The sequence below is a fragment of the Ruditapes philippinarum genome, unplaced genomic scaffold, assembly GCF_026571515.1.
Source record: "Ruditapes philippinarum isolate M1 unplaced genomic scaffold, ASM2657151v2 ctg5884_1_1_1_1, whole genome shotgun sequence".
NCBI lineage: Eukaryota > Metazoa > Mollusca > Bivalvia > Venerida > Veneridae > Ruditapes > Ruditapes philippinarum.
The window spans coordinates 28,868-52,702 of NW_026854750.1; the positions used below are offsets into that span (position 1 = coordinate 28,868).

Consider the following 23,835-nt stretch of genomic DNA (forward strand, 5'->3'; position numbering starts at 1 on the left):
AACATGAAACTTTGTAGGTAGATAGATCTCATTGAGTAGAAGTGCAGTGCACAAGAACCGCAACTCTGCCTTGCCTAATTTTTGCATTATCCCCCTTCGTTTATTTTACACTTTGAACTTTGTCCGAGTCATAACTCTAAAACTATAAGAGGTATCAACATGAAACTTTGTAGGTAGATATATCTTATTGAGTAGGTGTGCAATGCTCAAGAACTGTAACTCTGCCTTGCCTAATTTTTGAAATATCTCAATTTGTTTATTTTACACTTGAACTATGTCCGGGGCATAACTCTAAAACTATAAGAGGTATCAACATGAAACTTTGTTGGTAGATAGATCTTATTTAGTAAGTGTGCAGTGCACAAGAACCGTAACTCTGCCTTGCCTAATTTTTGAAATACCCCACTTTGTTTATATTTACTTTTTGAACTTGTCCGGAACATAACTCTAAAACTATAACAGGTATCAACATGAAACTTTGTAGGTAGATAGATCTCATTGAGAAGAAGTGCAGTGCACAAGAACCGCAACTCTGCCTTGCCTTATTTTTGAATTATCCCCTTTGTTTATTTTACACTTTGAACTTTGTCCGGGGCATAACTCTAAAACTATAAGAGGTATCAACATGAAACTTTGTAGGTAGATATATCTCATTGAGTAGGTGTGCAGTGCTTAAGAACTGTAACTCTGCCTTGCCTAATTTTTGAATTATCCCCCTTTGTTTATTTTACACTTTGAACTTTGCCCGGGACATAACTCTAAAATTATAAGAGGTATCAACATGAAACTTTGTTGGTAGATGGATCTTATTAAGTAGGTGTGCAGTGCACAAGAACCGTAACTCTGCCTTGCCTAATTTTTGAATTACCCCCCTTTGTTTATTTTTACTTTTTGAACTTGTCCGGAACATAACTCTAAAACTATAAAAGGTATCAACATGAAACTTTGTAGGTAGATAGATCTCATTAAGTAGAAGTGCAGTGCACAAGAACCGCAACTATGCCTTGTCTAAGTTTTGAATTATTCCCCTTTGTTTATTTTCAATCTTTGAACTTTGTCCGGGACATAACTCTAAAACTATAAGAGGTATCAACATGAAACTTTGTAGGTAGATAGGTCTCATTAAGTAGGTTTGCAGTGCACAAGAAACGTAACTCTGTCTTGCCTAATTTTGGAGTTATTGTCCTTTGTTTATTTCGACACTTTGAACTTTGTCTGGGACATTTCTCTAAAATTATAAGAAATATCAACATGAATCTTTGTAGATAGATAGGTCTCATTGGGTTTAAGTACAGTGCTAAAAAATCATAACTCTGCCTTGTCTTATTTTGAAGTTATTGCCCTTTGTTTACTTTACCTTTTTGACTTTTGTCCGGGACATAACTCTAAAACTATTAGAGATATCAACATGAAACTTTGTAGGTAGATAGATAGCATTGGATAGAACTGCAATGCTTAAAGAACCTAAACAAAGCCTTTTGGAGTTATTTCCCTTTGTTCATTCTAACACTTTGAATTTTACCCGGGACATAACTCTGAAACTATAAGAGATATCATCAGGAAACTTTATAGATAGATAGATCTCATTGAATAGAAGTGCAGTGCAAACAAACTCCGCCTTGCCTTATTTTGGAGTTTTTGCCCTTTGTTCATTTTTATATACTTTCCTGTGTCCAAAACCTTCTCGGGGAGCATCACCCGATTCAACCGGTTCTTGTTATTATCCCCCGCCGATGGAATCGGGAGGGGGATATAGTTTTGGCGTTGTCCGTCCGTCCTTCCGTCCGTCCGTCCGTTCGTCCATCCGTCCGTCCGAATTTCGTTTCCGGAGTAGTTCTCTGCAACTACTGGCTGGAATTCAACGAAACTTTATGGGAATCATCAATATCAAGAGAAGATGCGCATCTGACCGTCCGTTCGTCCGTCCGTCCATGCGTCCGTCCGAATTTCGTTTCCGGAGTAGTTCTCTGCAACTACTGGCTGGAATTCAACGAAACTTTATGGGAATCATCAATATCAAGAGGAGTCAGGAGATGCGCATATCGTCGGCTTGTTCCGGTCAGACACTTTAACTCAGAGTTATTGCCCTTGATTAGTAATGTAGTATGCATATAGAGTAAAAATCGTTTCCGCGCTACTTCTCTGCAACTACTGGCTGGAATTCAACGAAACTTTATGGGAACCATCAATACCAAATGGGGATGCGCATATCATTGCCTTATTCCGTTCAGACCCATCAACTCAGAGTCATGGCCCTTGGTTAGTTATGCAGTATGCATATGGAGCAAAAATCGTTTCCGCGCTATTTCTCTGCAACTACTGGCTGGAATTCAACGAAACTTTATTGGAACCTTCAATACGAAGAGGAGATGCGCATGTCGTCGGCTTGTTCGTGTCAGACACTTTAACTTAGAGTTATGGCCCTTGATTAGTTATGCAATATGCATATGGAGTAAAAATCATTTCCGGAGTAGTTCTCTGCAACTACTTGCTGGAATTCAACGAAACTTTATGGGAATCATCAATATCAAGAGGAGATGTGCATATCGTAGGCTTGTTCCGGTCAGACCCTTTAACTCAGAGTTATGACCCTTGATTAGTTATGTAGTATGCATATAGAGTAAAAATCGTTTCCGCACTACTTCTCTGCAACTACTGGCTGGAATTCAACAAAACTTTATGGGAACCTTCAATACCAAGAGGAGATGCGCATATCATCGGCTTGTTCCGGTCAGACACTTAAACTCAAAGTTATGGCCCTTGATAAGTTATGCAGTATCCATATAGAAAAATATTTGTTTCCTCGCTACTTCTCTGCTACCACCGGCTGGAATTCAATGAAACTTTATGGGATACTAAGAGGAGATGTGCATATAGTCGCCTTGTTCCAGTCAGATACTTATAACTCAGATTTATGGCCCTTGATTAGTTATGTAGTATGCATACATCTCATTGGCATTTCCAGATTTTACTATTTAACACAAAGTTATGGCTCTGTTATTTCCCTGAATATTTATCAAGTTCAAAGAATATTACTGTTTATGCCATGATTAATATATAAATAAAGCCTTATGTCTTCAGTTGTTGTGTTAATAATAACCAGTACTCGGCGGGGGATATAAATTCAACGAATTTGCTTGTTGTAAGTTGGAGTAAGACATTGGTAATTGCTTATAAGTTATCTAAGAAATAAGGTTCTAAAGCAGTTTGACTGTCGATATATACAAAAGCATGGGTACAAGTCTTCAGGCATTGCCCTGAAGTTCAGGTTTTTTCCCCCTACCCTTCAAAGCTCTCCTTTTCTATATTAAACTGACTGAAAATATGAACCCCTAAAGAAAGTCCAAAACGGTAACATTGAAAATGTTTAATACTTAATTTAGAGTTTTCATTCTTTCTTATACATGTATTTCTAACTTGCAAAGACATGTGTTATTAGTGGTGTAAAACAACAGCAACAACAACAAAAAAAAAAAAAAAAAAAAAAGCTTAAATTTGATTGGCATACAGCCTATAACCTATAAAAATTATTAAGACGGTAGCTGTGTCCTGATAACATGTACAATATAAAGGATATAACTATCGTATATTTGCGTCATAAATTATCATTATTAGGTTTAAGTGACTTTCTTTTGATGAATTGATAAACTGAATTATTAAACTATCTTTAAAGATCCTGTATGTTGTAATTTAGGATGCAACAACACTTAAGTGAAATTTTATACAAATGTATATGAACATGTTTATTATTATTCTTCTAAAACAATTTCCAAACATCCAAGAATATGTTAAATATGTACTGCAAATGTTTATACACGTTTATATAAGTAATCATTAAAATATATGTATTCATTTCTTATTGTAAAATTTTGCTTAGACTTTATAGAAAATAAATTTCTAATTACCTCTCTTTATTTACATGAAATGTAAATTATGTAATATCTTTACAAATAATGCTTTTTTGGAATTTACAATATTAATAAATCTTTATTTTGGCATCATATTTATGATATAAAACCATGAAAATTGAGATACACGATCTTTAATAAATGAAAATTATCCGGGACTATTTATGGTTAAGTGGTAAGTGTTGGTAACACTAAAAAGGCAGGATGCTAGCCTGAAGAATTGTTATCATTTGAAAAGAAATAGGATGTAAAATATCGTAAATATCAGTGTCAGATATTCATTACAGTTCCATCACATTAGTGTCACGTGATCTACACTCATCTTCATCGGTGTCGCGGGGGTTCCTAGTTGGCATACTTATTATGGCCGATATAAGTGCAACGCATAGTGCAATCAAACCAAAATATGCAGACCAACCAAAGTGGTAATTCAAAGCCCGCTTCATAACCCGAGACATCATTTCTTGATACTTTGCCCCGCTATATTCGGTATTATCGTTCATCATGTCTTTCATTTTATCCGTCACTATTGACATGGCTATGAAACAGACCAGCAAACCAGTACCATGGTAAACTGTAATATAAACAAGCACACTCTTTGTTGTAATATGTAATAAATATATTCACTTGAACTGAGTGAATGTTTAATATTGAACGTTTAAAGTAAAGAAAATTCAAATATTTTAAAAAAGGCATATTGATAGCATTTTTGGAGAAATACAGTAAGTGGTAGGTAAAGTGAGTAATAAACAGTGAGTGATGTACAGTGATTGATCAACGATTTGTATATAGTGTTAGATTAAATATCAGTTTCTGACTAAGCGAAGAGTATACGTTAAGTGATACTGTGACAGATGTACAGTTATTGATATACAGTGAGTGTAATACGGCTGATTATATACATAGAAGGAGTACTGTGAACCGTTTATTTGCATTAAAGATCCTGTATGCTGTAATTAAGGATGTAACAACACTTCTGTTAAATATAATTATCCTTCTAAAAGAATTTCCAAACATACAAGCATATGTTTAATATGTACTGCAACTGTTTATACGCATTATAAGTAATCATTAAAATCTATGCATTCATTTCTTATTGAAAAATTTGGCATTTTAGTTTTTCAAAAAAAAAATTTTCTAATTACGTCCTTTTATTTTTAAAATGAAATGTAAATTCGGTATATCTTTAACAATTAAAGCTTTTTGGAACTTTACAATATTGATAAATCTTTATTTTGAGCATCATTATTTACGATATAAAAACCAAAAAAAAATTGAAGTTAAAGGGAATCTTTAAAAATAAATTAGTTATTTGATATTAATTTGTTATATACAATGAATTATTAATAACGGTCTTGGAGTGGAAAATGTGGATAATGTTACAACAAAGATTCCAGTGAGTAAAGTGTATTCTAGTTATTAGTGGGAGATGCTAATTACACAATATTGATATTTAATTTGTTGGTATACAGCAAAATGAATATAACATGGAAGCGATAAAACTGGTGAAATAATGCACAGATAAATGAAATACACTAATTTCGTGTACAAGTGAGTACACACCGTGGGAATTGATATGGTCATGAATGTTATCAGTTCAGGGTATACAGTGAATGATAAGTAATGAGCAATGCATAGTTATGACTTTATACTATAAGTCAGTTATAGTTAAGCATTACGTGGTACATACTCATCGGCAAATGGCTCCATTCTATATATATCAAAGCACTGAATGTACTGATGGGGAGGCTATGACAGAATGTTTCAGGCTTATAGTTTCTTTTCTTTTTGCTTAAAATGTGGCTGTTAAATTTAAGAAGATATGCACAATTGCGCCATTTATTGCTCAGCCATTCATATATATGGTTAATATGGTTGACAATTCATTTGGGGTGTTAATATTCCAGAACATTTCATTGAGGTCTACATTCCGATTGTTAATCATGCAAATTTTGAAAAAACCTAAAAAACCATTTTATAAATGACACACCAGCAGGTTATGAGACTGTTCATTATAAGATCAATAATACCATTTTACAAAACTGAACGGTTCCTTATCAAAAAATTCTAGGACTGTTCATCATAAATACTTTATGTCATTTTTAATATCATTGAATGATAATAACAACTGCAAAGTTAAGCAACATTTTAATTGAACATAAAAATTAATACATATTTACATGTACCATAATTGAGATCAATAAGACACTGTCTTGTGGATGAGTATTAATATTCATGCTCTACGGATCAGGAAAGTTGGGTTTTCCCCGAAGCAAATCTCAATTAAATCAGTTTTAGGAAAATTTTCTATTTCATTATCGTCGCTGAACTTTGGACGGCTTCCGGGGAAAATATTAAAGGCTTAATTTTTCTTGAAAAATACATACGCAAAGGCTTTATTCAAAATTAATCAACCCCCAAGGTTGAAAATTTGATCAGGAAGTTTATATCTTTTTTTTTTTACCGGGCCCAACACCAACCAAACTTATGGTAAAGTTTAATCCGATTAGATTTTTAAAACCCACTAGCTATTGAAATATATTACTTGCGGTAAATTCTGTTTGTTAAAGGGGTGTGCTGTTATAACCGTAGGTTTTTCCTTGTCGGACCAATTTTCCCCAATGATGAGAACATGAAGCGTCAGTGCTAATGAAATGGTTTATAAAAGCGTGTTTTAAAAAAGTGGTTTTTTTGAAACTTTCCAAAATCCCCCAGAGGTATGCAAGTCGCGGAAAGGGCACAACGGCAGGTCAAAGGTTCAAGTATCTCAAAGTACGCAGAGGTGATTGGGGTTGACTTGTCGAAACTTACTCTGGAGGGTTTGGCGCTAAATAAATGCCGTTTTTGTTGTCCTTTAGTAGGAAGTTGAGCCTTGACCAGTACTGTTTCGCTCCCTTTACCACTAACGAACGAAGAAAGGGCTACCAGGAAAGATTTCTGCCCTTGAAAAAGGGGACGTCCCCGAGCTATAATCTCGGACATATGGTTTATTCCCGGTGCCGGAATAAATGCCCTTAAAAACACACACTCTTGTTGAAAAACAAAAAAAAAAAAACTACAAACATATTTTCTTAGTAATTTTTCAATTGTTTGTAAAATGAAAACAAATTCGGGTTTATGGGCCGGCAATTAATTTTTTTAAGAACACAAAAATAACTTCCCTTTTTTTTATTTTTCAAATAAAAATAAAATCAACTTCAGCGCGCGCAAAATATCGTTTTCAATTTAAAATTTCGTAAGATATGTTGATGAAATTTCCGATGCTCGACTGTAAGTCATTCGTATATATATGGCGTTTTTTTGTGTTTTTTTTTTTTGTTTGTTTTTTTTAAAGCTTTCTTATTCTTTAATATTTTTTATGTATCTCATAATCTGTATTGAAAATTTTATTACACATGGACTATCAGATTTTGATTCGTTTGCCCTAGAATTGAATAAACTTTCTAATTACACAATACGGGGTCAAATTCATTTGATTGAAGACTGATCTTTGCGTCTTTCTCTGAAATAATTAAATTTCCTTGTTAAAACATATTTTACCACATATTTCTGTCATTTAACTGTTCACTTTACTTCCGATTTTTTGTTGTACCGTTAAACACCATGTTTCTATTTGGTGTTTTTCTATTCGAGTCTATAATCAGTTTAATGGGACTCACCACCGGGTAAAACGACTACTAGGTACTTTGGTCATGTTTTTTACCCCAAATATTTGAATGTTTCTATTGGGATTAAAATTGAGCGTAGATTTAACTAAACTACTGGTTGTATAAATCCCTGACCTGTCTAATTCTAATAATGGAGATTAGTGGATATATTAAGACATTCACTACAAAAATATTCCTAACAAAAGAGCACATGTTTAAATTTATTCCTTTACAATAAAAGATCAGAGTAGGGATCTGTCAATTTGCCAGACATATTTTTAAAAGATACTTTTTTAATGTTAAAAGTTTGAATTAATGAATTATGTAAGATGAAAATATAAGTATTGCTTTTTTTTTTATTTTGCTAATATTAAATGTAATGCTTGTGGTGAAATTTTGTGGGGGTCCTTACGGATTTTGTAGTTAAAATAGTTTTTTTTTCGGCGATACATGGTTTAAGAATATAAATGTTTTCAAACTATATGTTCATCACCATTAGTGAATTTTTAGTTCTAAAATGTATGCAAATATTTACTAACAGCTATATGATATAGCGGTTTTAATGAGCGTTTTCCGCGTAAGCCTCCTAAAGGTGTACTAATAAAGTTAGTTTTTTCCCTTAGTTATCACGCAAGCATTATCCATGTCTCTGATGTAAGCGACAGTTTTTTCCATTATTTATCTTTAAAAAAATATTAAGGACTATTAATGGTTTAATAACAACAAAGAACATGCTACGGTGTTGCAAACGTTCTAGTTAATGACCCGTCATAAAACAGTTTGGTCGCTGCGTAGTTTAATTGGAAAATTGTTGTTATCAAAATAATAAAAGGATAATTTTGCCATAATTAAAGCATTTATTCTATAAAATTTTTGATTTATGCTTTTTGTATTTAAAAAATATTGTTATAAAGTTATTTATAATAGAAAGGGGTTTTTATTACCAAGAACTATTTATTTACCAACGTACGGTATGCCTAAACCTGATTACCGCAGGCAGTATGACGTCCACGGATTTAGTGATTTTGAAAAAAATAACAAACAAAAATTTTCGGGAGAATTTATTATCTTTTAACAAATTGCAGGATATGAAAATTTTTAAAAAAATTGAAAATATTTTTCATATTTAAATGTCTTTGATGGTGATGATCAGCTTAGAAAAATATTCAAGGTACTATTTTTTGAGCCTGATTAGCGCCGGGGGCAGTAAGATTTGACGAACGGTTATTTTAATTGGGTGCGGCTGCCCCCCCAATAGTCTCAGCTTTATTATCATAGTGTGGAGTTGAAAAAAAAAACACCTTTCTGTGAATTTAGTGTGTAACGATTTATTAAAATAATCGGCCCGTTTAAACAAGCAAGGTGGAAGTACATTCTAAAAAACATGTATCTGGCCAAACGTGCTCAAATTGTGCGAAAATGCAAGATAGTAGCTGCAATATTGTACCGTCAGTTTATGAACTAATTAAGGGTAAAGTTTTGAATAGCTCAGTCCGTAGAAATGTGATAAGGTATTCCAAGGGTCCCGGGTTCGTGTGCTGCTCAGACTGCAATATTTTTCAATGCCACGTGGTGTGGCCACAATTAAGAAATAAAGGGAGTGTTGGTGCAAACTTTTTTTCTATCCATCTCGATAAAGTATTTTCCTAGTTTGTTACTGATAAAAAAGCTTTTTGATTTTACATATTCTTTCTAAATAGTGTCAAGTGACATTGTACCCATCTGAGTAGTGCTCAGGTAAATATCAAAATAACTTGACATGTTGCCATAGTTATCTTCAATTTTATATTTTAATAATTCAGATGACAACATAAATTTCTATAAATATCCCTCGGAATGTATCAGTAATGTTCAAATTTTAAATAAAAAATATATGTGGCAGTCTTTTTACAAATAATAATGTTTTATATAACACCCATTACATGCACATTTTTCATTTTGCAATCATTGGTCAATCATCACTATAATAGCGAATCTCTTGAATAAATACTACTTTTCAAGTAAACTTGACACCGAACACACCTTTCAGTAGAATAAATCTTTTTGCAAGCCATTCGAAGAATTTTATCAACTGAATAGGAATAGATTGTAAAATATTGAAAGTTAACTTAACACAACGTAGATAACAGATATTGATACAGCTTCCTAAGTAAAGCATTATGAACTTTTTTTTGAAGAAAATCCATACAGTATTATATAAGATATTCTTTAAACACCGATATGACTGATAATATGACCTTTAAGAATTTTCTTCAGCATTTTTCATCGGGTCATGTGTTAAACGTCGTTTCCCACCATAAAAAACGGTACGCATAATTTCTTACCCGAGAACCAGATGAACACTACCGCATATGCGTCACGTCCGGTTGATGGGCGTTTCATCATGCTGTACCCTTTCATTGCTACTGAGCAGAATAACCATATTAGTGGTAAGTAAATGATGAAAATGACACAGAAAACATATATCGTTGCCGTATTTTTCCCACTAAACGAGTCAAATATAGAGAGCACATCTGAAATGATATAGATTTTCATGAAACAAGTTTTTGTTTTGTTTTTGTTTTTCTTTCTTTTTTATTTCAATCAATACAGTTTTAATGATATCACACACGTGTCAGGTGAGAGCTGAAAAGCGAATAGATGCTGTATAAATATTGTTTTTGAAGAAAACCTTACAACTAGAATCATTTAAGAAACTTGCAATTAGAATAATTGGCCCTTTGTGTTTGACACTCTTAAAGCCTTTCCCTTTCAGTATAAGCCTTTACTATTACTAATAAATTAAGCACTTTTAGGATTTTTCAAATTTTGTTTAACCTTTCTTCAGTTATTGAGTGAGCTAGTGCTTTGTGTGTGTGCGTGCGTGCGTGCACGCGTGTGTGTGTGTGTGTGTGGGGGGCAGACGTTTTCAAGTTACTAAGGAATGTGGAATAAACCCCGCAGGAATGCGTCTTATTATTCAAATTAAGTCCGAATCTGTGCAAAGCTAAGGTCGGAAAACGGACCAAAATATTTAATAGTAATTCAAAGAAATGAATAAGGGTATATGGCTGCTATTTTTGATATTTTACTTCAACTAGCATTACAAATATTTACAGGAACATGTTTCCTTTACAGATCATTCTCGAGAATAACGACCTGACTACCGGTTTTCAAGGCGTTGACATTATTAAGTACCAAATGTAGTTTTAGTGGATCATAAACGTTATCGTCGTTACCTAAATAAAGGTGTTTGAAGCTTTAACTGCTAATTTCAGAGAAGTTTGTCAATTGTTTCAAATATATCAACTATCAAAAGCAATAATGTAAAATACAATATATATATTATTGTATTGATAAGTATATATCGACATATCACCGAAATACAAAATTAAATTTTAACAAGCTATCCAGGTAGTCATTCTCTAGAAAGATATTTGAAAATATACGTTTTCCTGAAAATATTTAAATGGCTTGCGCTCATACATTTTCTTCCATTCGATTTACTATATAATTTATTGCTTTATCTATAGATATACCTCGGTAACTAATACAAGTCATTGCGCACATTTTGATAAAACCAGCGTTCCATGAGCCAGTGAAACCTTTTCCTTCAAACCAATGATCTGTAAAAAGCGCAAGGGAGCCTATTGATAACGCAAGTGCTGATAATGCAAAGCCGATTTTTTCTCTTGTCCATCCCTTCATTTTTAGGTCTGCTGTTAAGTTTTGCAATGACTTCATTTTTCTGTAAAGGTAGGCAAAATTGTTAAAAACTGGCCGCTAAAGAAAATACCAATAAAATGTTAAAACGATATGAAGAGTACATTTGTCACGACAGTTGAAGAGAATGTTCTGATAGGAAAGAAAAGGACTTAAAAGGATGGGGTTACGCCATTTGGATACGTCTTAATAAATTCAATATGTACCTGGAAAATGTACAGTATTATACCTCATGTCAACGTCGAAAATGCATTTGCACACGCATGATAAGTAAAAGAACAGTGCCATAATAAATGGAGGATTTAAATCTTCTAAAACCCCGTAAGTGCAATTTCGACAAAATTTGTTTTTTCGGCTTATTATATTATATAATCAATTTTAATTCCCGCTTATTTTGCAAAAGTACCCGTGGTTATAGCCAATCAGAAACGTTATTTATTCACACGTGATAAAATCACGTATACAGATTGGATCAAATTTTGTTCTTCTAAAACCACGTAACTGCACAGAATTTTGCAAACCGGAGGAAGTCTCAGAAAACTCTAGAAAACTCAAAGAAACGTCTACACAAAGGCAAGTATGTTATATATAAGTCCATGTTTTTTCATATTACGTTATAGGATTACTATATATATGCAATTAAAATGAGAAAATCGACTTTAATTTTGCAAATAAAGAAACAGACTGCTTTTAAAACGTATTTTACTCTTACTAAAATAAACAACGGAATTTTTCCCTTCCACTGTTATATTTTGATAGAATAAAATACTGTTTTTAAAATTAGAAATGTGCAAAACTTACTCTTAATGTTAGTTTTAATATGATTAAATGCATATCCGGGATTTTAGAATTTTTTTGTATAGACTATATTTTATTTGCTTTTGTCAGTTACGAGATTTTAGAACTTAACAGGAGTCGGAATGACATCAAAATTATTCTATGATATTGGTAGTTTGCGCTCAAGGTTATTTGGGTAGATAGTTTATAACGTAAATTTAACTATTTTGAATGACGTCATTTTATGTATTTTAAACACCACACTTATACCGTACGTAGCACAAACATAATTATACACAGTGTCTCTAAATATAGGAATATAAATGTATATTTCTTGTTTTTAAAGCTGGTAAGTCTTTTAAATAATTCTCATTTCATCAGACATAATTTAATATAACTTGAAGTAACGCAACTAAGAAAATTTATGAAAGCAGACCCGAATTGATTAAGATTGTTTTTGTCCTTGGACATTAAGGCGAAATTATTCTTAATAATATAAAACATAATAAAAGTATTTTATATAATAGTAGATAACAAAATATTTTCCATTATTTTCAGCTATCTCAACTTGTCATGTCAGGAGATAGTGACACAGAATCAACAGAAGAAACGCAACTTCTTGAATACAAATGTCATATATGCCAATATAAGCCGGATACAAACGTCCTTATACATATGTTGCAACAGAATATTGAAGTTAGACCTTATTTGATTACTCTACCAAACGGACGATATTTCGTAAGGTGCCTTTTTGATGATTGCTCAAGATACTTTCACTTAACATGCATTCATCCAACGTTCCCAGACGAGGCACTTAGCTACTCACATCTTAACGATTTACAAGAAAACGGCATTCACTGTAACCTTTGTGAACCTGGTCGCACTACAGCTAATCATTAAACATGGCTACTAAGCGTAGATACATGTGCAGCTAGCTCTTGAAAAAATCATACAGAGAAAGCTGGTTAAGACAGACTGCAATGATGAAAGCTTAGAGGAAACAAATGAGTCCCCTAATGATTCTGAAAAAGATCACTTAAACTCCAGTGGGAGAAACGACAAAACTATTTCTAATAGGACAGCTAAATATAACTCCCATGGTGAAGCTGATCAAAATTCAAGCCACATTACTTTACAAATTCAAGGAACAGAAATAAAAGTAATTGACAATGCTAATGGTCCACAAAAAGTAATGGAAAACATAGGTGAAGAAACTAATCAAGATGATGTCATAAATAAGAAAAAAGGTTTAGACATTAATAACAATGAAGATTCTGATAGCCACACAAGTACTTTAGATGAAATGGAAGAATAATTGTATGACTATGATGATGATGTTACAGACAAAGACTGGGAACCACCACAGACAAGAAACCAACAGTATGACAGTGATGAGAATATTGATTACAGTGAAGAACAAAATCTGTAACAGAATACTTCACAGGTAAACAATATAAAATACAAAAATTGTCAAGGAAGGTGAAACTGTCGTATTTGAAAATATAGATCATGAAGAGATTGTTGATACAGATTTAAACTCAAATATACGTAAAGTAAGATCGAAAAAGGGAGAAGCCAAGGTAAGTTCTTGGGAAAAAATGTTCAAAAGAACCTTAGAATGAACGGGAAAAAGTACAAAGGCTATGCAAGAAATGAACACGGGAAACATGTGTTTTGCAAGGAAAGAAATGAACGAATAATGTCTGAAAGAACATGTTCTAAACGATGTGAAAAATCACCCCGTTGTACCACTATAAGTGAAAATCAAAGACAAGAGATATTCAATAGTTTCTGGAAAAATATGAATTGGCAAGAAAAAAAGATGTATGTAGTAGGATTTGTTGATATGTGTATCCCCAAGAGGCGTACAGGAGAAGCTGGCGGACGCAGAAAACATACTTTTAAATACAACCTAAAGTTTGGAGAGACACGGGTTCCAGTCTGCAAGAGCATGTTTATATCAACTCTGGGTATTGGCGAATATATGGTATATGATTGGGTGAATCGGGTTAATATAACCGGGATACCAGATGAAAGCCGTGATGATATTCCAAAGAAAATAGATTCGCCAGCTAGAGCACACGTAGAGACGTTTTTAGCTAATTTACCAAAGATGCCATCACATTATTGTCGGTCCAGTTCTATGAAACCATATATCGAACCAGTCTTCAATACGGTGATGGATCTATATAGAGTTTACCAACAGGATTGTCGAAACAATGATAAAACTATCGTAGGTATTATAACCTTCAAGGAAGTATTCAATTGTTTGAATCTTTCAATTGTTAAGCCGCGTAAAGATCAATGCAACACTTGTTGTTCTCATGAAACTAAAAATCTCTCAGAAGAGGAATACAGATTGCACATTGAAAGAAAAGATGAAGCTAGGAATGAGAAAGAGAAGGATAAAGATATAGCATTAGTAGACAAGAAACTTAAAGTCATCACAATTGATACGCAGGCAGTCTTGCTCTGCCCACGTCTGGAGGCCAGTGCCCTATACTATAAAACGAAGTTGGCATGCTATAACTACACAGTTTACGATGTAGCAACTAAACACGTCACGTGCTATTTTTGGCACGAGGGAGAGTATGGGCTAACAGCCGACGCTTTTGCAAGCTGTGTTTATGACTATCTAAGCAACTTGTTAAAACCTGGTTTAGAATCAATTGTAGCTTACAGTAACGGATGTGGGTACCAAAACCGAAATGTTACACTAGCTAATACATTGCTGTTATTTGCAATCAAACATAAAATAGTTATGACGCAGAAACTTCTTGAAAAGGGCCACACCCAGATGGAGGTGGACAGCGTCCACAGTATGATCGAACGAAGGTTGCGTAAAAGAAATATATATATTCTTCAAAATTATGTAGAATGTATTGGAGAAGCTAGACTGTCGCAACCATACGAAGTGAAATATCTGGCTTTCGACTTCTTTAAATCATACAGTTCTCTGAACTATTATAGTTCGATCAGACCTGGAAGCAGTAAGGGTGACCGAGTCGTAACAGATCTTAGGGTGATGAAGTACTCTCCATCAGGACAGATACAATATAAACTAAGTTATAACGAATAGTTCATTGATATGCCACGTCGCGCAACGCGAACCGCTATACCAAATGTTGAGAGCGTAGGCAAAGCAGCCACCGATCCATCGTCTATCAAAGCTACAAAGTATACGCATCTACAACAATTGAAGGACCGTGATATCAAAAGATTATCATAGTTTTTATGACAATCTCAAGCAAGATAACTGACATACGATTCAAATATATATTGAAGCACGTATGCTTAATTGCAATAAGTTGTTTTATATTGAGTAAAGTAACTGAAATACAAAATCATAATTGATTGTGATGAACACTAGATAATACAAATGTTAAAAGCATTATTTAGTGACATGACATTTGCATAATATGTAAGTTTAATTGTTGTTTTTTTTTTATTGTTAAAGTTAATTTTATTAAATGATAATCGTACCAAATTATGTATGTAAATGGTCCAACTGATGTTCGCACCCAGCTAACTAGGAGTATTAGAGACATCAAATGACATTTACCTTGACATCATCGTTCAAGTTTCATTTCGTTTAATATGTTTAAATGGTTCAATGAACATTGCGTCTTTAACAGTTTTTTTTCATTTTCTTCAAGGTAAATGAATTAAATGATTATCATAATGCATTATATGTTGAAATATTCCAAAGAGCATCTTTGACATTTATCTATTGTTCATGTTACATTTTCTTTTATACTAAGAAAAAAATACTTAGTATTCGTATCGTATTAAATGTTTGAAAGGTTCAACTGTTGTTTGATTTAAAAAAAACTAAAATTGATTGTCCTTAAATATTAATGCCAAAATCTAAATAATAATTTGGATAAGAATAGTATAGATCTAAACTAGTATACAGTAACAGTTGTGTACAATTTGTTGAGTACCGACGAAGAGAGATTTAAATCCGTGCTAAAATGTGATATAATAAGCAACTATAATGTTAAAATAACAATGGAATGCCACTTAATACTTAGTTGATATACCTTCTAAAAACACGTATATCACGATTATTAAAAATTAAAAAGCCGTATATCTCGTAACTGCATTCACACCAGTTATAAAACCTCGTACGTGTCACACAGTGTTTTTTTTAATTGAAAATTTTGATGCTCAGTTAATTTATCAAATATATCATAGACAAGGGAGTTTGTCATGTTGATTTTGCGCTCATATAGCCCGTTTTAAATGAAATACAGTATTTTTTTCGGTTTTTGGAAAGTTGATATTTTGCAGTTACGAGGTTTTAGAAGACCGCTGACGCTGATAGTATGCTAAATTCATTGAAATTATATAAACAGTAAGGTTGTAATGCAAATGTAAGCGCTTGCACACTTGAAGAAAACATAACTTACAAAAAAGCATAAATATTTGAATTAACATAAAATAAAATACTTGTTACATATTTATCTTGCATGTACTCAATCAATAGCTTTTGTTATAAAACAAAAATAAGTGTCACTCTATCCATTGTCCGACGAAATTTAGTCGAAAGCGACATCACAACACGGAAAATTGAGAGGTTCTACATGTTCTACGAAGGTTATAAAAAGAATAATAACAACGGCAAAAAAAGAAAGAAAATAAAAAAAAGGAATTAGACCTGTCAATTATAAAAATATTTATTGCTTACATTAACAAATAAATTGATATATAGCAACTGAGTTGTCTATTTTTATATAAATTGACACCTGTATTAAACTAAATTAAGTATGTTAAATTAAGTAAGAAAAATTACCTTTAAGAAGAGTACCTTGGTATCCCTTTAATTATTGAAAAAATTCTTATAGGACGTTATTATTAGCACTTGAAAACTGAATACAAGCAGCTGAAGAGACTGTATGAAATTGCATCAGTGTTTGTTTTCTTAAGGAAACGGATCTTTTAAGAATGGTTTCTTAGAAAGGCCCACTTCGTACGAACATCCCACTTACTAAATACGCAATCCCGGAAGGAGTTATCTTTAAACATCGATCCAATACTTACTAACGACTTACTACATGTCTAAAGTATTTTAATTGTATGATATTATAGGACATAACTGTTGTTATTAGGATGGAAATTGAATAAATGGAATTGTGAAAGGGTATCAGAGGTTATGAAACCTGCATATTACAGACAAGACGACAAAAGACTGTAAATGTCTTTCATGTTTGACGGACATTTAAGAGCTGTTTTCAGATAAGACGCAAGACTGAATAGGTTGTCAAAGTAAGTTTAAAGACAATTTGGAGACATTATCATAATATCAATATGTAATTGAAATATTGTGCACACGTATTGGTTTTATACCACATATCCGGGTCTTTCAATTTGAAAGATCCTGCCCACGTCATTCGTTTACTCATAGTCTTAGTTACGTCAGAGGATAACAATCTTAATATCACTTACATACATAACGTTACGTCCGCTAACATTACCAAATGATTCTCAGTCGCAAACCAGGTTCCTATCCCGGGTACCTTGCTGGTTTATGCTTGAGTGCTATTTTTAAACTTTTGTTTGCATGGTATAATAGAAATTCCATTTAAAAGATAATGCCAATCTCCGATAATTTCAGTGCGATGTTTTTTGTTTCGTTTTTATACCGAAACATTACATGAATAAGTCACTGTTCCTAAAATAAGGAATCCCTATAGAACCGCCAAAACGGCAAAATTAAAAATAAAGAGCTTGTTCTTGTCCCCCCCCCAGCACCAACTTAAACAGAACATGAAAATGGAGAATACAGAATTTACAATTATAATTTATAATCAAAATTTGTACCTTATTTTATCAACGCCTGTTTGTAATTGTCATACCGACGCTTACATAAGTGACGAACTTTACTGATTTCTAATGGATGTTTTGTCATATTTTCTTTAATTTGTTTTTCATATGCCAAACGGCTGAAACTAGCGCAAATTTGTTTTCGTTTATGATCTAGAAGGCCTTATATTATATTTGGCACCGTAAGTTAATAGCAAAACCGCCAATGCTTAGTCTGAATTAAAGTCTGGCATACATGAATATCATTCAATTTTATCTATCTATGTCATTCTCAATTTTAATTTCTTATCTCTTTTCTTTTCACACATTTATCTCCTTGTGCCATGGACTGAACGAGATAGAAAAATACATTCTTTTCGTTCAAGATGAAGTTATTTTCTGTAGGTTTGATCATTTTCATGTGTGGGTGTTTAATGGTGACCCAAGCAGAGTCCGACCAAAACATTCTGTTCATTCTCAAACAACTTCAGGACCAAGGTCAGTATCTCATCATCGAAAAATAAGAAATCCTTACATTTCGTTCAATTAATTATCTGTGTTAAATATTCTGTGTTGAGAATATTTTTTTTGTATAAGACACGGAAAGTATCGAACTATTGGCAATGATCCTAATCTGTTAATTAACCTGATGATTTTGTTTATAATGGATTGTTCATGCTTTAATTTGGACAGTATATTTCAAAGTCAGGGATTGCAATAGGCTTTTTGACAGTGTAAAGAGCCTTGAAAGACTTCATGAATACATGTATGTAAAATCGCCTGTGTCTATACTGAGCATAATCGTTTCTAATAGGTTGTGGTTAAATTGCATTTGTTCATGGACGAGTAGACAAAGAACAGTGAAAACAACCAGATATAACAAGTCCTCGCATGAAATTCAATAATGATTGCATGAAATTGCCACATTGTCAAGTATATGCACGTGTGGTCTCAATAGAACAAGAACAATATACTGTTAAGTCCTAAGTTTTGTCAGCCTTTAAGCTATTTACCAGAACATTGTCTTGTTTTAATCGTTTTATAAACATCCACGTTAGAAACGTTGGATATTTCATGTGAGGAAGCTTAAGATTACGGTGGACGGTGGATCTTGTCGGATTCACGTATTTGCCTGAAATAATGCATAGAGGAGCAACTGAATTTTCCCCAAACCATTAAAGCAGGAAAGATCCCATATGACCTTTAAAGTGTGACATTATTTTATGAAATTAACTGACGTTTTATTAGAATCGAAAGGTGACTAGCCTTTGCCGCCAGATTAGTGCAGGGCCTGCTAGCACACAAGTGCAAACTGATTGGGTTCCATTATGTTTGGAGACTAACTTAGTAGTACTTTGATTATCGTAAAATTGAAATAGGACAATTCCAAAAATGGTAGACGGTAAATTCCTTTGTGTAACTTATTTTTCATATTTTTTTACTGACTTTCAGTAAATACCCAAAATGCGGTGATTGCGTCATTGCACGAAGATATCGCTGCACAGAAAAGTTGGATAAATGTTTTGGAGACGCAAGTAGAGATATTGAAAAATCCAGAAGGCAACATTATTCACCCATCTGACCCGATGGAGACGCACGATAATAACATAACCGACCACGGAGATAAAACAAAGTTTGAAATGAATAAGGCCTCAATAGGTAAAATTCTGAGCTTTTTAAATCATTTTTGCGACGGACGCGCCCTCAGGTGCGTTCAGAGCTAAGTCATCTACACATGGGATTTCGTTGGCTACACTCGCGCAATGTGTCCTAAACCAATTAACAGCCCAAGAAATAGTACATGAATTTGATCCTTCAAAACTCCCATACTTTGTCTGGATATCTTAATGTCTTCCATATTTAGCCTTTTCAATTTCAAATTAAGTTATCCAAGTTAAAATATGAACGTATATTATTGATAAAAACGTTGTAGTCCCGTAGTATTATTGCGCAATATGCAAATTACTGCTGAAACGATTTACCGCTGTCGAAAAAGTAGGACAGCAAATTATACTACAATAAAGGTGTAACCTCTGAGTTCCAAGACATTATTTAGTGAGGAAATAAATATTTCTACAATTATACAAAACATTATTATTAACAAATCAAAAGTTTTTCGTGACTCTAGGATGACTCGCGCATTAATAAAAGAAGAACTATTTTCGTGACTCATACCGCGGGTTTAGCTGAATATTCAGCAGTTATTAATATATTAGATACAGTACAATGGCTAGTATAAATATCTATTTTGAAAATGCACGTAAGACACTTTACCGCCATGTAGTCTTTCATGGTAAGGAAGTTATAATATCAGTTCTACTTCCGATTCTTGTTGGGTTTGTTACATATTTTACTAGGTCATGATATGAGTTAACCTTCGCTATTCTAAAAATAGATTCTTCTTCACCTGTTCTGATTTTTGGACAGGCGATTAGGAAGTACACATTAAACATGTAATTAATAAACCAGCGGATTGTAATGCCAATACTTTTAGAAAATGCTATACAATTGTAAGAAACAAACAAGTTGAAAAAATGGAATTTAGTGTGAAGTTGAAAAGGACAACTAAACACTGTAGTGCTTAAGTGACATTTAAATAAAATAAAAACGATGTGCTCTGGCCTCTACATCTTTACCTTGTAAATAAAAAAAAATCTTAAGAAATACACTATTAATTGCTGATGATTTTAACCAATTTTTTTTTAATGAGACATATCCAAGAGAAATAAAAATACAAATGACTTATATTTTATTGTGTCTGTATGCCCACTATGATATAACACGAAGCAAATCTAAATAGCATTCTCAAATGTATAATGTATTGTGTTTGAAGTTTATTTGCCTGGATTTATTCTAGAAATATTTCGTTGATAGTTTTTTTTCTACTTACATATCATTTCTTAGAATAAATCGATAAGGACACTGATTTACAAGTTTGACCAGAGTTTTTAGGCATAAATTTCATTCTGTATTTAAGTGCTTGAAAGTAGAAAATCTGAATTATATCAATTTGGGACACAAAATATATTGCTCTACAAATCTCGAACTTGTATGGAACAAATTTTCTCTGTTATATATTTTGTTTTTGTTTTGTTTTTTTTTCTAAAAGAAGCCTTAATTAATGTCTCTCCGGTTGCATGTCCGTCGCATTCAGTGCTGCAGCACTTTGATGTATTTTATACATTTAGTGGAGTGCTCTTCTACGACTCTGCAGGACCATCATTTTTTAGCTCACCTGTCACAAAGTGACAGGGTGAGCTTTTGTGATCGCTTTTCGTCCGGCGTCCGTCCGTAAACTTTTACTTTAAATGACATCTCCTCATAAACCACTAAGCCAATTTCATCCAAACTTCACAGGAATGTTCCTTTGGTGGTCACCTTATTATTAAATTCCATGCAGAACTCTGGTTGCCATGGCAACCGAAAGAAAAAAAAAATATCTTCTTTTAAAAAAACCATAACAGCTAGAGCTTAGATATTTGGCATGAAACATCTTCTAGTAAGTGTCTACCAATTTTGTTCAAATAAAAGCCCTGGGGTCAAAATTGGCCCCGTCCCGGGGGGTCATTGATTTTCCCTATATGCATATAGTAAAAACTTAAAAAAATATTCTTTTAAAGAACCCAAAGAGCTAGAGCTAAGATATTTAGCATGAAACATGTTCTAATGGGTGTCTACCAAGTTTGTTCAAATAAAAGCCCTTGGGTCAAAATTGGCCCCGCCCCAGGGGGTCATTGATTTTCCCTATATGCATATAGTAAAAACTTAAAAAATCTTCTTTTAAAGAACTCAAAGAGCTATGGCTAAGATATTGAGCATCAAACATGTTCTAATAGGTGTCTACCAAGTTTGTTCAAATAAAAGCCCTAGGGTCAAAATTTGCCCCGCCCCAGGGGGTCATTGATTTTCCCTATATGCATATAGTAAAAACTTAAAAAATCTTCTTTTAAAGAACCAAAAGAGTTAGAGCTAAGATATTTAGTATGAAACATGTTCTAATAAGTGTATACCAAGTTTTTTCAAATAAAAGCCCTGGGGTCAAAATTGGCCCCGCCCCGGGGGGTCATTGATTTTCCCTATATGGATATAGTAAAAACTTAAAAAATCTTCTTTTAAAGAACTTGAAGAGCTATGGCTAAGATATTTAGCATCAAACATGTTCTAATAGGTGTCTACCAAGTTTGTTCAAATAAAAGCCCTGGGGTAAAAATTGGCACCGCCCCGGGGGTCATTGATTTTCCTTATATGTGTATAGCAAAAACTTAAAAAATCTTCTTTGAAAAAAACCCAAATAGCTAGAGTTTAGATTTTAAGCATGAAACATCTTCTAGTAAGTGTCTACAAAGTTTGTTCAAATAAAAGCCCTTGGGTCATAACTGGCCCGGCCCCAGGTGTGTCATTGTTTTTAACTATATGTGTATAGTAAAAACTTTAAAAAAATCTTCTTTTAAAAAGCCCAATGAGCTAGAGCTTAGATGTTTAGCATGAAACATCTTCTTATGGGTGTCTACCAAGTTTGTGCAAATAAAAGCCCTTGGGTTAAATTGGCCCTGCAACATTGGGGGGGGGGGGGGGGCGTGGTGGGGGGGGGGGCTATATACAGGTGAGCTACCTCAGGGCCATCATGGCCCTCTTGTTTGTTGTTTTTGTTTGTTTTATTTTTTTAAGGTGCAAATAACACTTCTTAAATACATGAAAAGCAGTTGAGTAATAATAGTGTAAATGAACTGCACCATTAATTCTTGAGGTTAAGCACAATCAGACGAAAGGAACATTAGAAACATTAGGTTCTTATGCTTATTTTGAATGTGAATTATCAGACCCTGAAATTAGCAAAAACAAAAACAACAAAATAAAAACAAAAAACAAAAACCGACAAAGAAAACCCGCAAATTCATCGGCAGATTTGGGATTGGCAAATAAATCGAAATCGAGCCCAGTGGTCCTAAAATTAGGTCACAGTTAAGAAAATTTATGTAATCATATATATGATTAAATGAGTTTTATTTTACAGTTTTGGCTCTGTATATTTAATTATAATGATGCTTTTCCTGAGCACAGTTACTCGAGAATGAAAGGAAATAAACTATCGACGGTTTAAAATTATGAATTGGTATATTTACATGTATAAGCTCTTTTTTACAACAGGAATCATTCGTCTACAAAGATTTCTTGCAGATGTTGAAGGCCCCGTGGCTTTTCAAGCACATATGTCAGGTGACCTCACGCATATAGGACTCCACCAAAAGATACCCTTTGATTCTGTAACACTGAATTTAGGTAATGCGTATCACGGTGCCCATGACTTATTCGTCGCTCCTCGTTCGGGGATCTATATATTCTCGGGATCGATTCTTGCGCATCATACAAAAGACATTGAAATGCCCTTCAAGAAAAATGGAATTGACATAGGAGGGGGAATTCTTGCATATTCTGCTGTAAATCAAGGATACGCCCAGGGTTCTGCGACAGTTGTTGCACAATTGAAAGCGGGGGATGAGGTTTGGATCGAAAACAATCACCCAGATGATACCTCCATAAGAGCAAGCGTATATACTTGCTTTATGGGTTGCATTATAATGGATGTTGAAAATAAATAGACATTTAAATAACTTCTTATTGATTGAGAATTTCAAATACATGAATTACAGTAGCTTAGTTTTATTTTTACTTTGTCTACCTGGTTTATATTATTAGTTCTTTTATTCCGAATGGTTGGGTCTGATCGTAGATGGATATTTTCAATTTACTAGCAGCTTTGAAATTCAACCTTAAATGTAGCTGTCATTTCTGTTCTATAAGATCTAAGATTACAGATGTATGGGTTGCCTTTAGATTTCTTTTTCCTCCGTCCGCCCGTCTGTTCATCTGAAAATCCTGATAAAACATGAAATGATTCATGAAAACCACATAAACCGTCGGTTCGGTTTGTGATTGTCCGTCCTTCCGTATATTAATTATATTAACTAAATCTCTTAATAATTTCCAATGTTTTT

General features: G+C 33.4%; 2 protein-coding genes across 3 annotated transcripts; one reads left to right on the plus strand and one right to left on the minus strand.

Annotated features, from left to right (window-relative positions):
* Positions 1-3,447: 3,447 nt before the first annotated feature.
* On the minus strand, positions 3,448-17,375 carry LOC132740932 (uncharacterized). Of its 2 annotated transcripts, XM_060728994.1 has the most exons (4): positions 16,830-17,375; positions 11,074-11,282; positions 9,880-10,068; positions 3,449-4,482 (listed from the first exon to the last, which is right to left on the minus strand). In XM_060728994.1, exons 2-4 carry the CDS (start codon positions 11,276-11,278, stop codon positions 4,190-4,192), a joined length of 687 nt encoding a protein of 228 aa, XP_060584977.1. In that variant the 5' UTR covers positions 11,279-11,282; positions 16,830-17,375; the 3' UTR covers positions 3,449-4,189. The 2 variants fall into 2 exon arrangements, with proteins under 2 accessions (XP_060584978.1, XP_060584977.1); XM_060728995.1 differs by lacking the exon at positions 16,830-17,375 and having other exon boundaries at positions 3,448-4,482; positions 11,074-11,514.
* Positions 17,376-18,145: 770 nt separating this feature from the next.
* LOC132740933 (heavy metal-binding protein HIP-like) lies at positions 18,146-23,492 on the plus strand. Its single transcript, XM_060728996.1, has 3 exons — positions 18,146-18,337; positions 19,292-19,498; positions 22,988-23,492. Exons 1-3 carry the CDS (start codon positions 18,226-18,228, stop codon positions 23,437-23,439), a joined length of 771 nt encoding a protein of 256 aa, XP_060584979.1. The 5' UTR covers positions 18,146-18,225; the 3' UTR covers positions 23,440-23,492.
* The last annotated feature ends 343 nt before the right edge of the window (positions 23,493-23,835 follow it).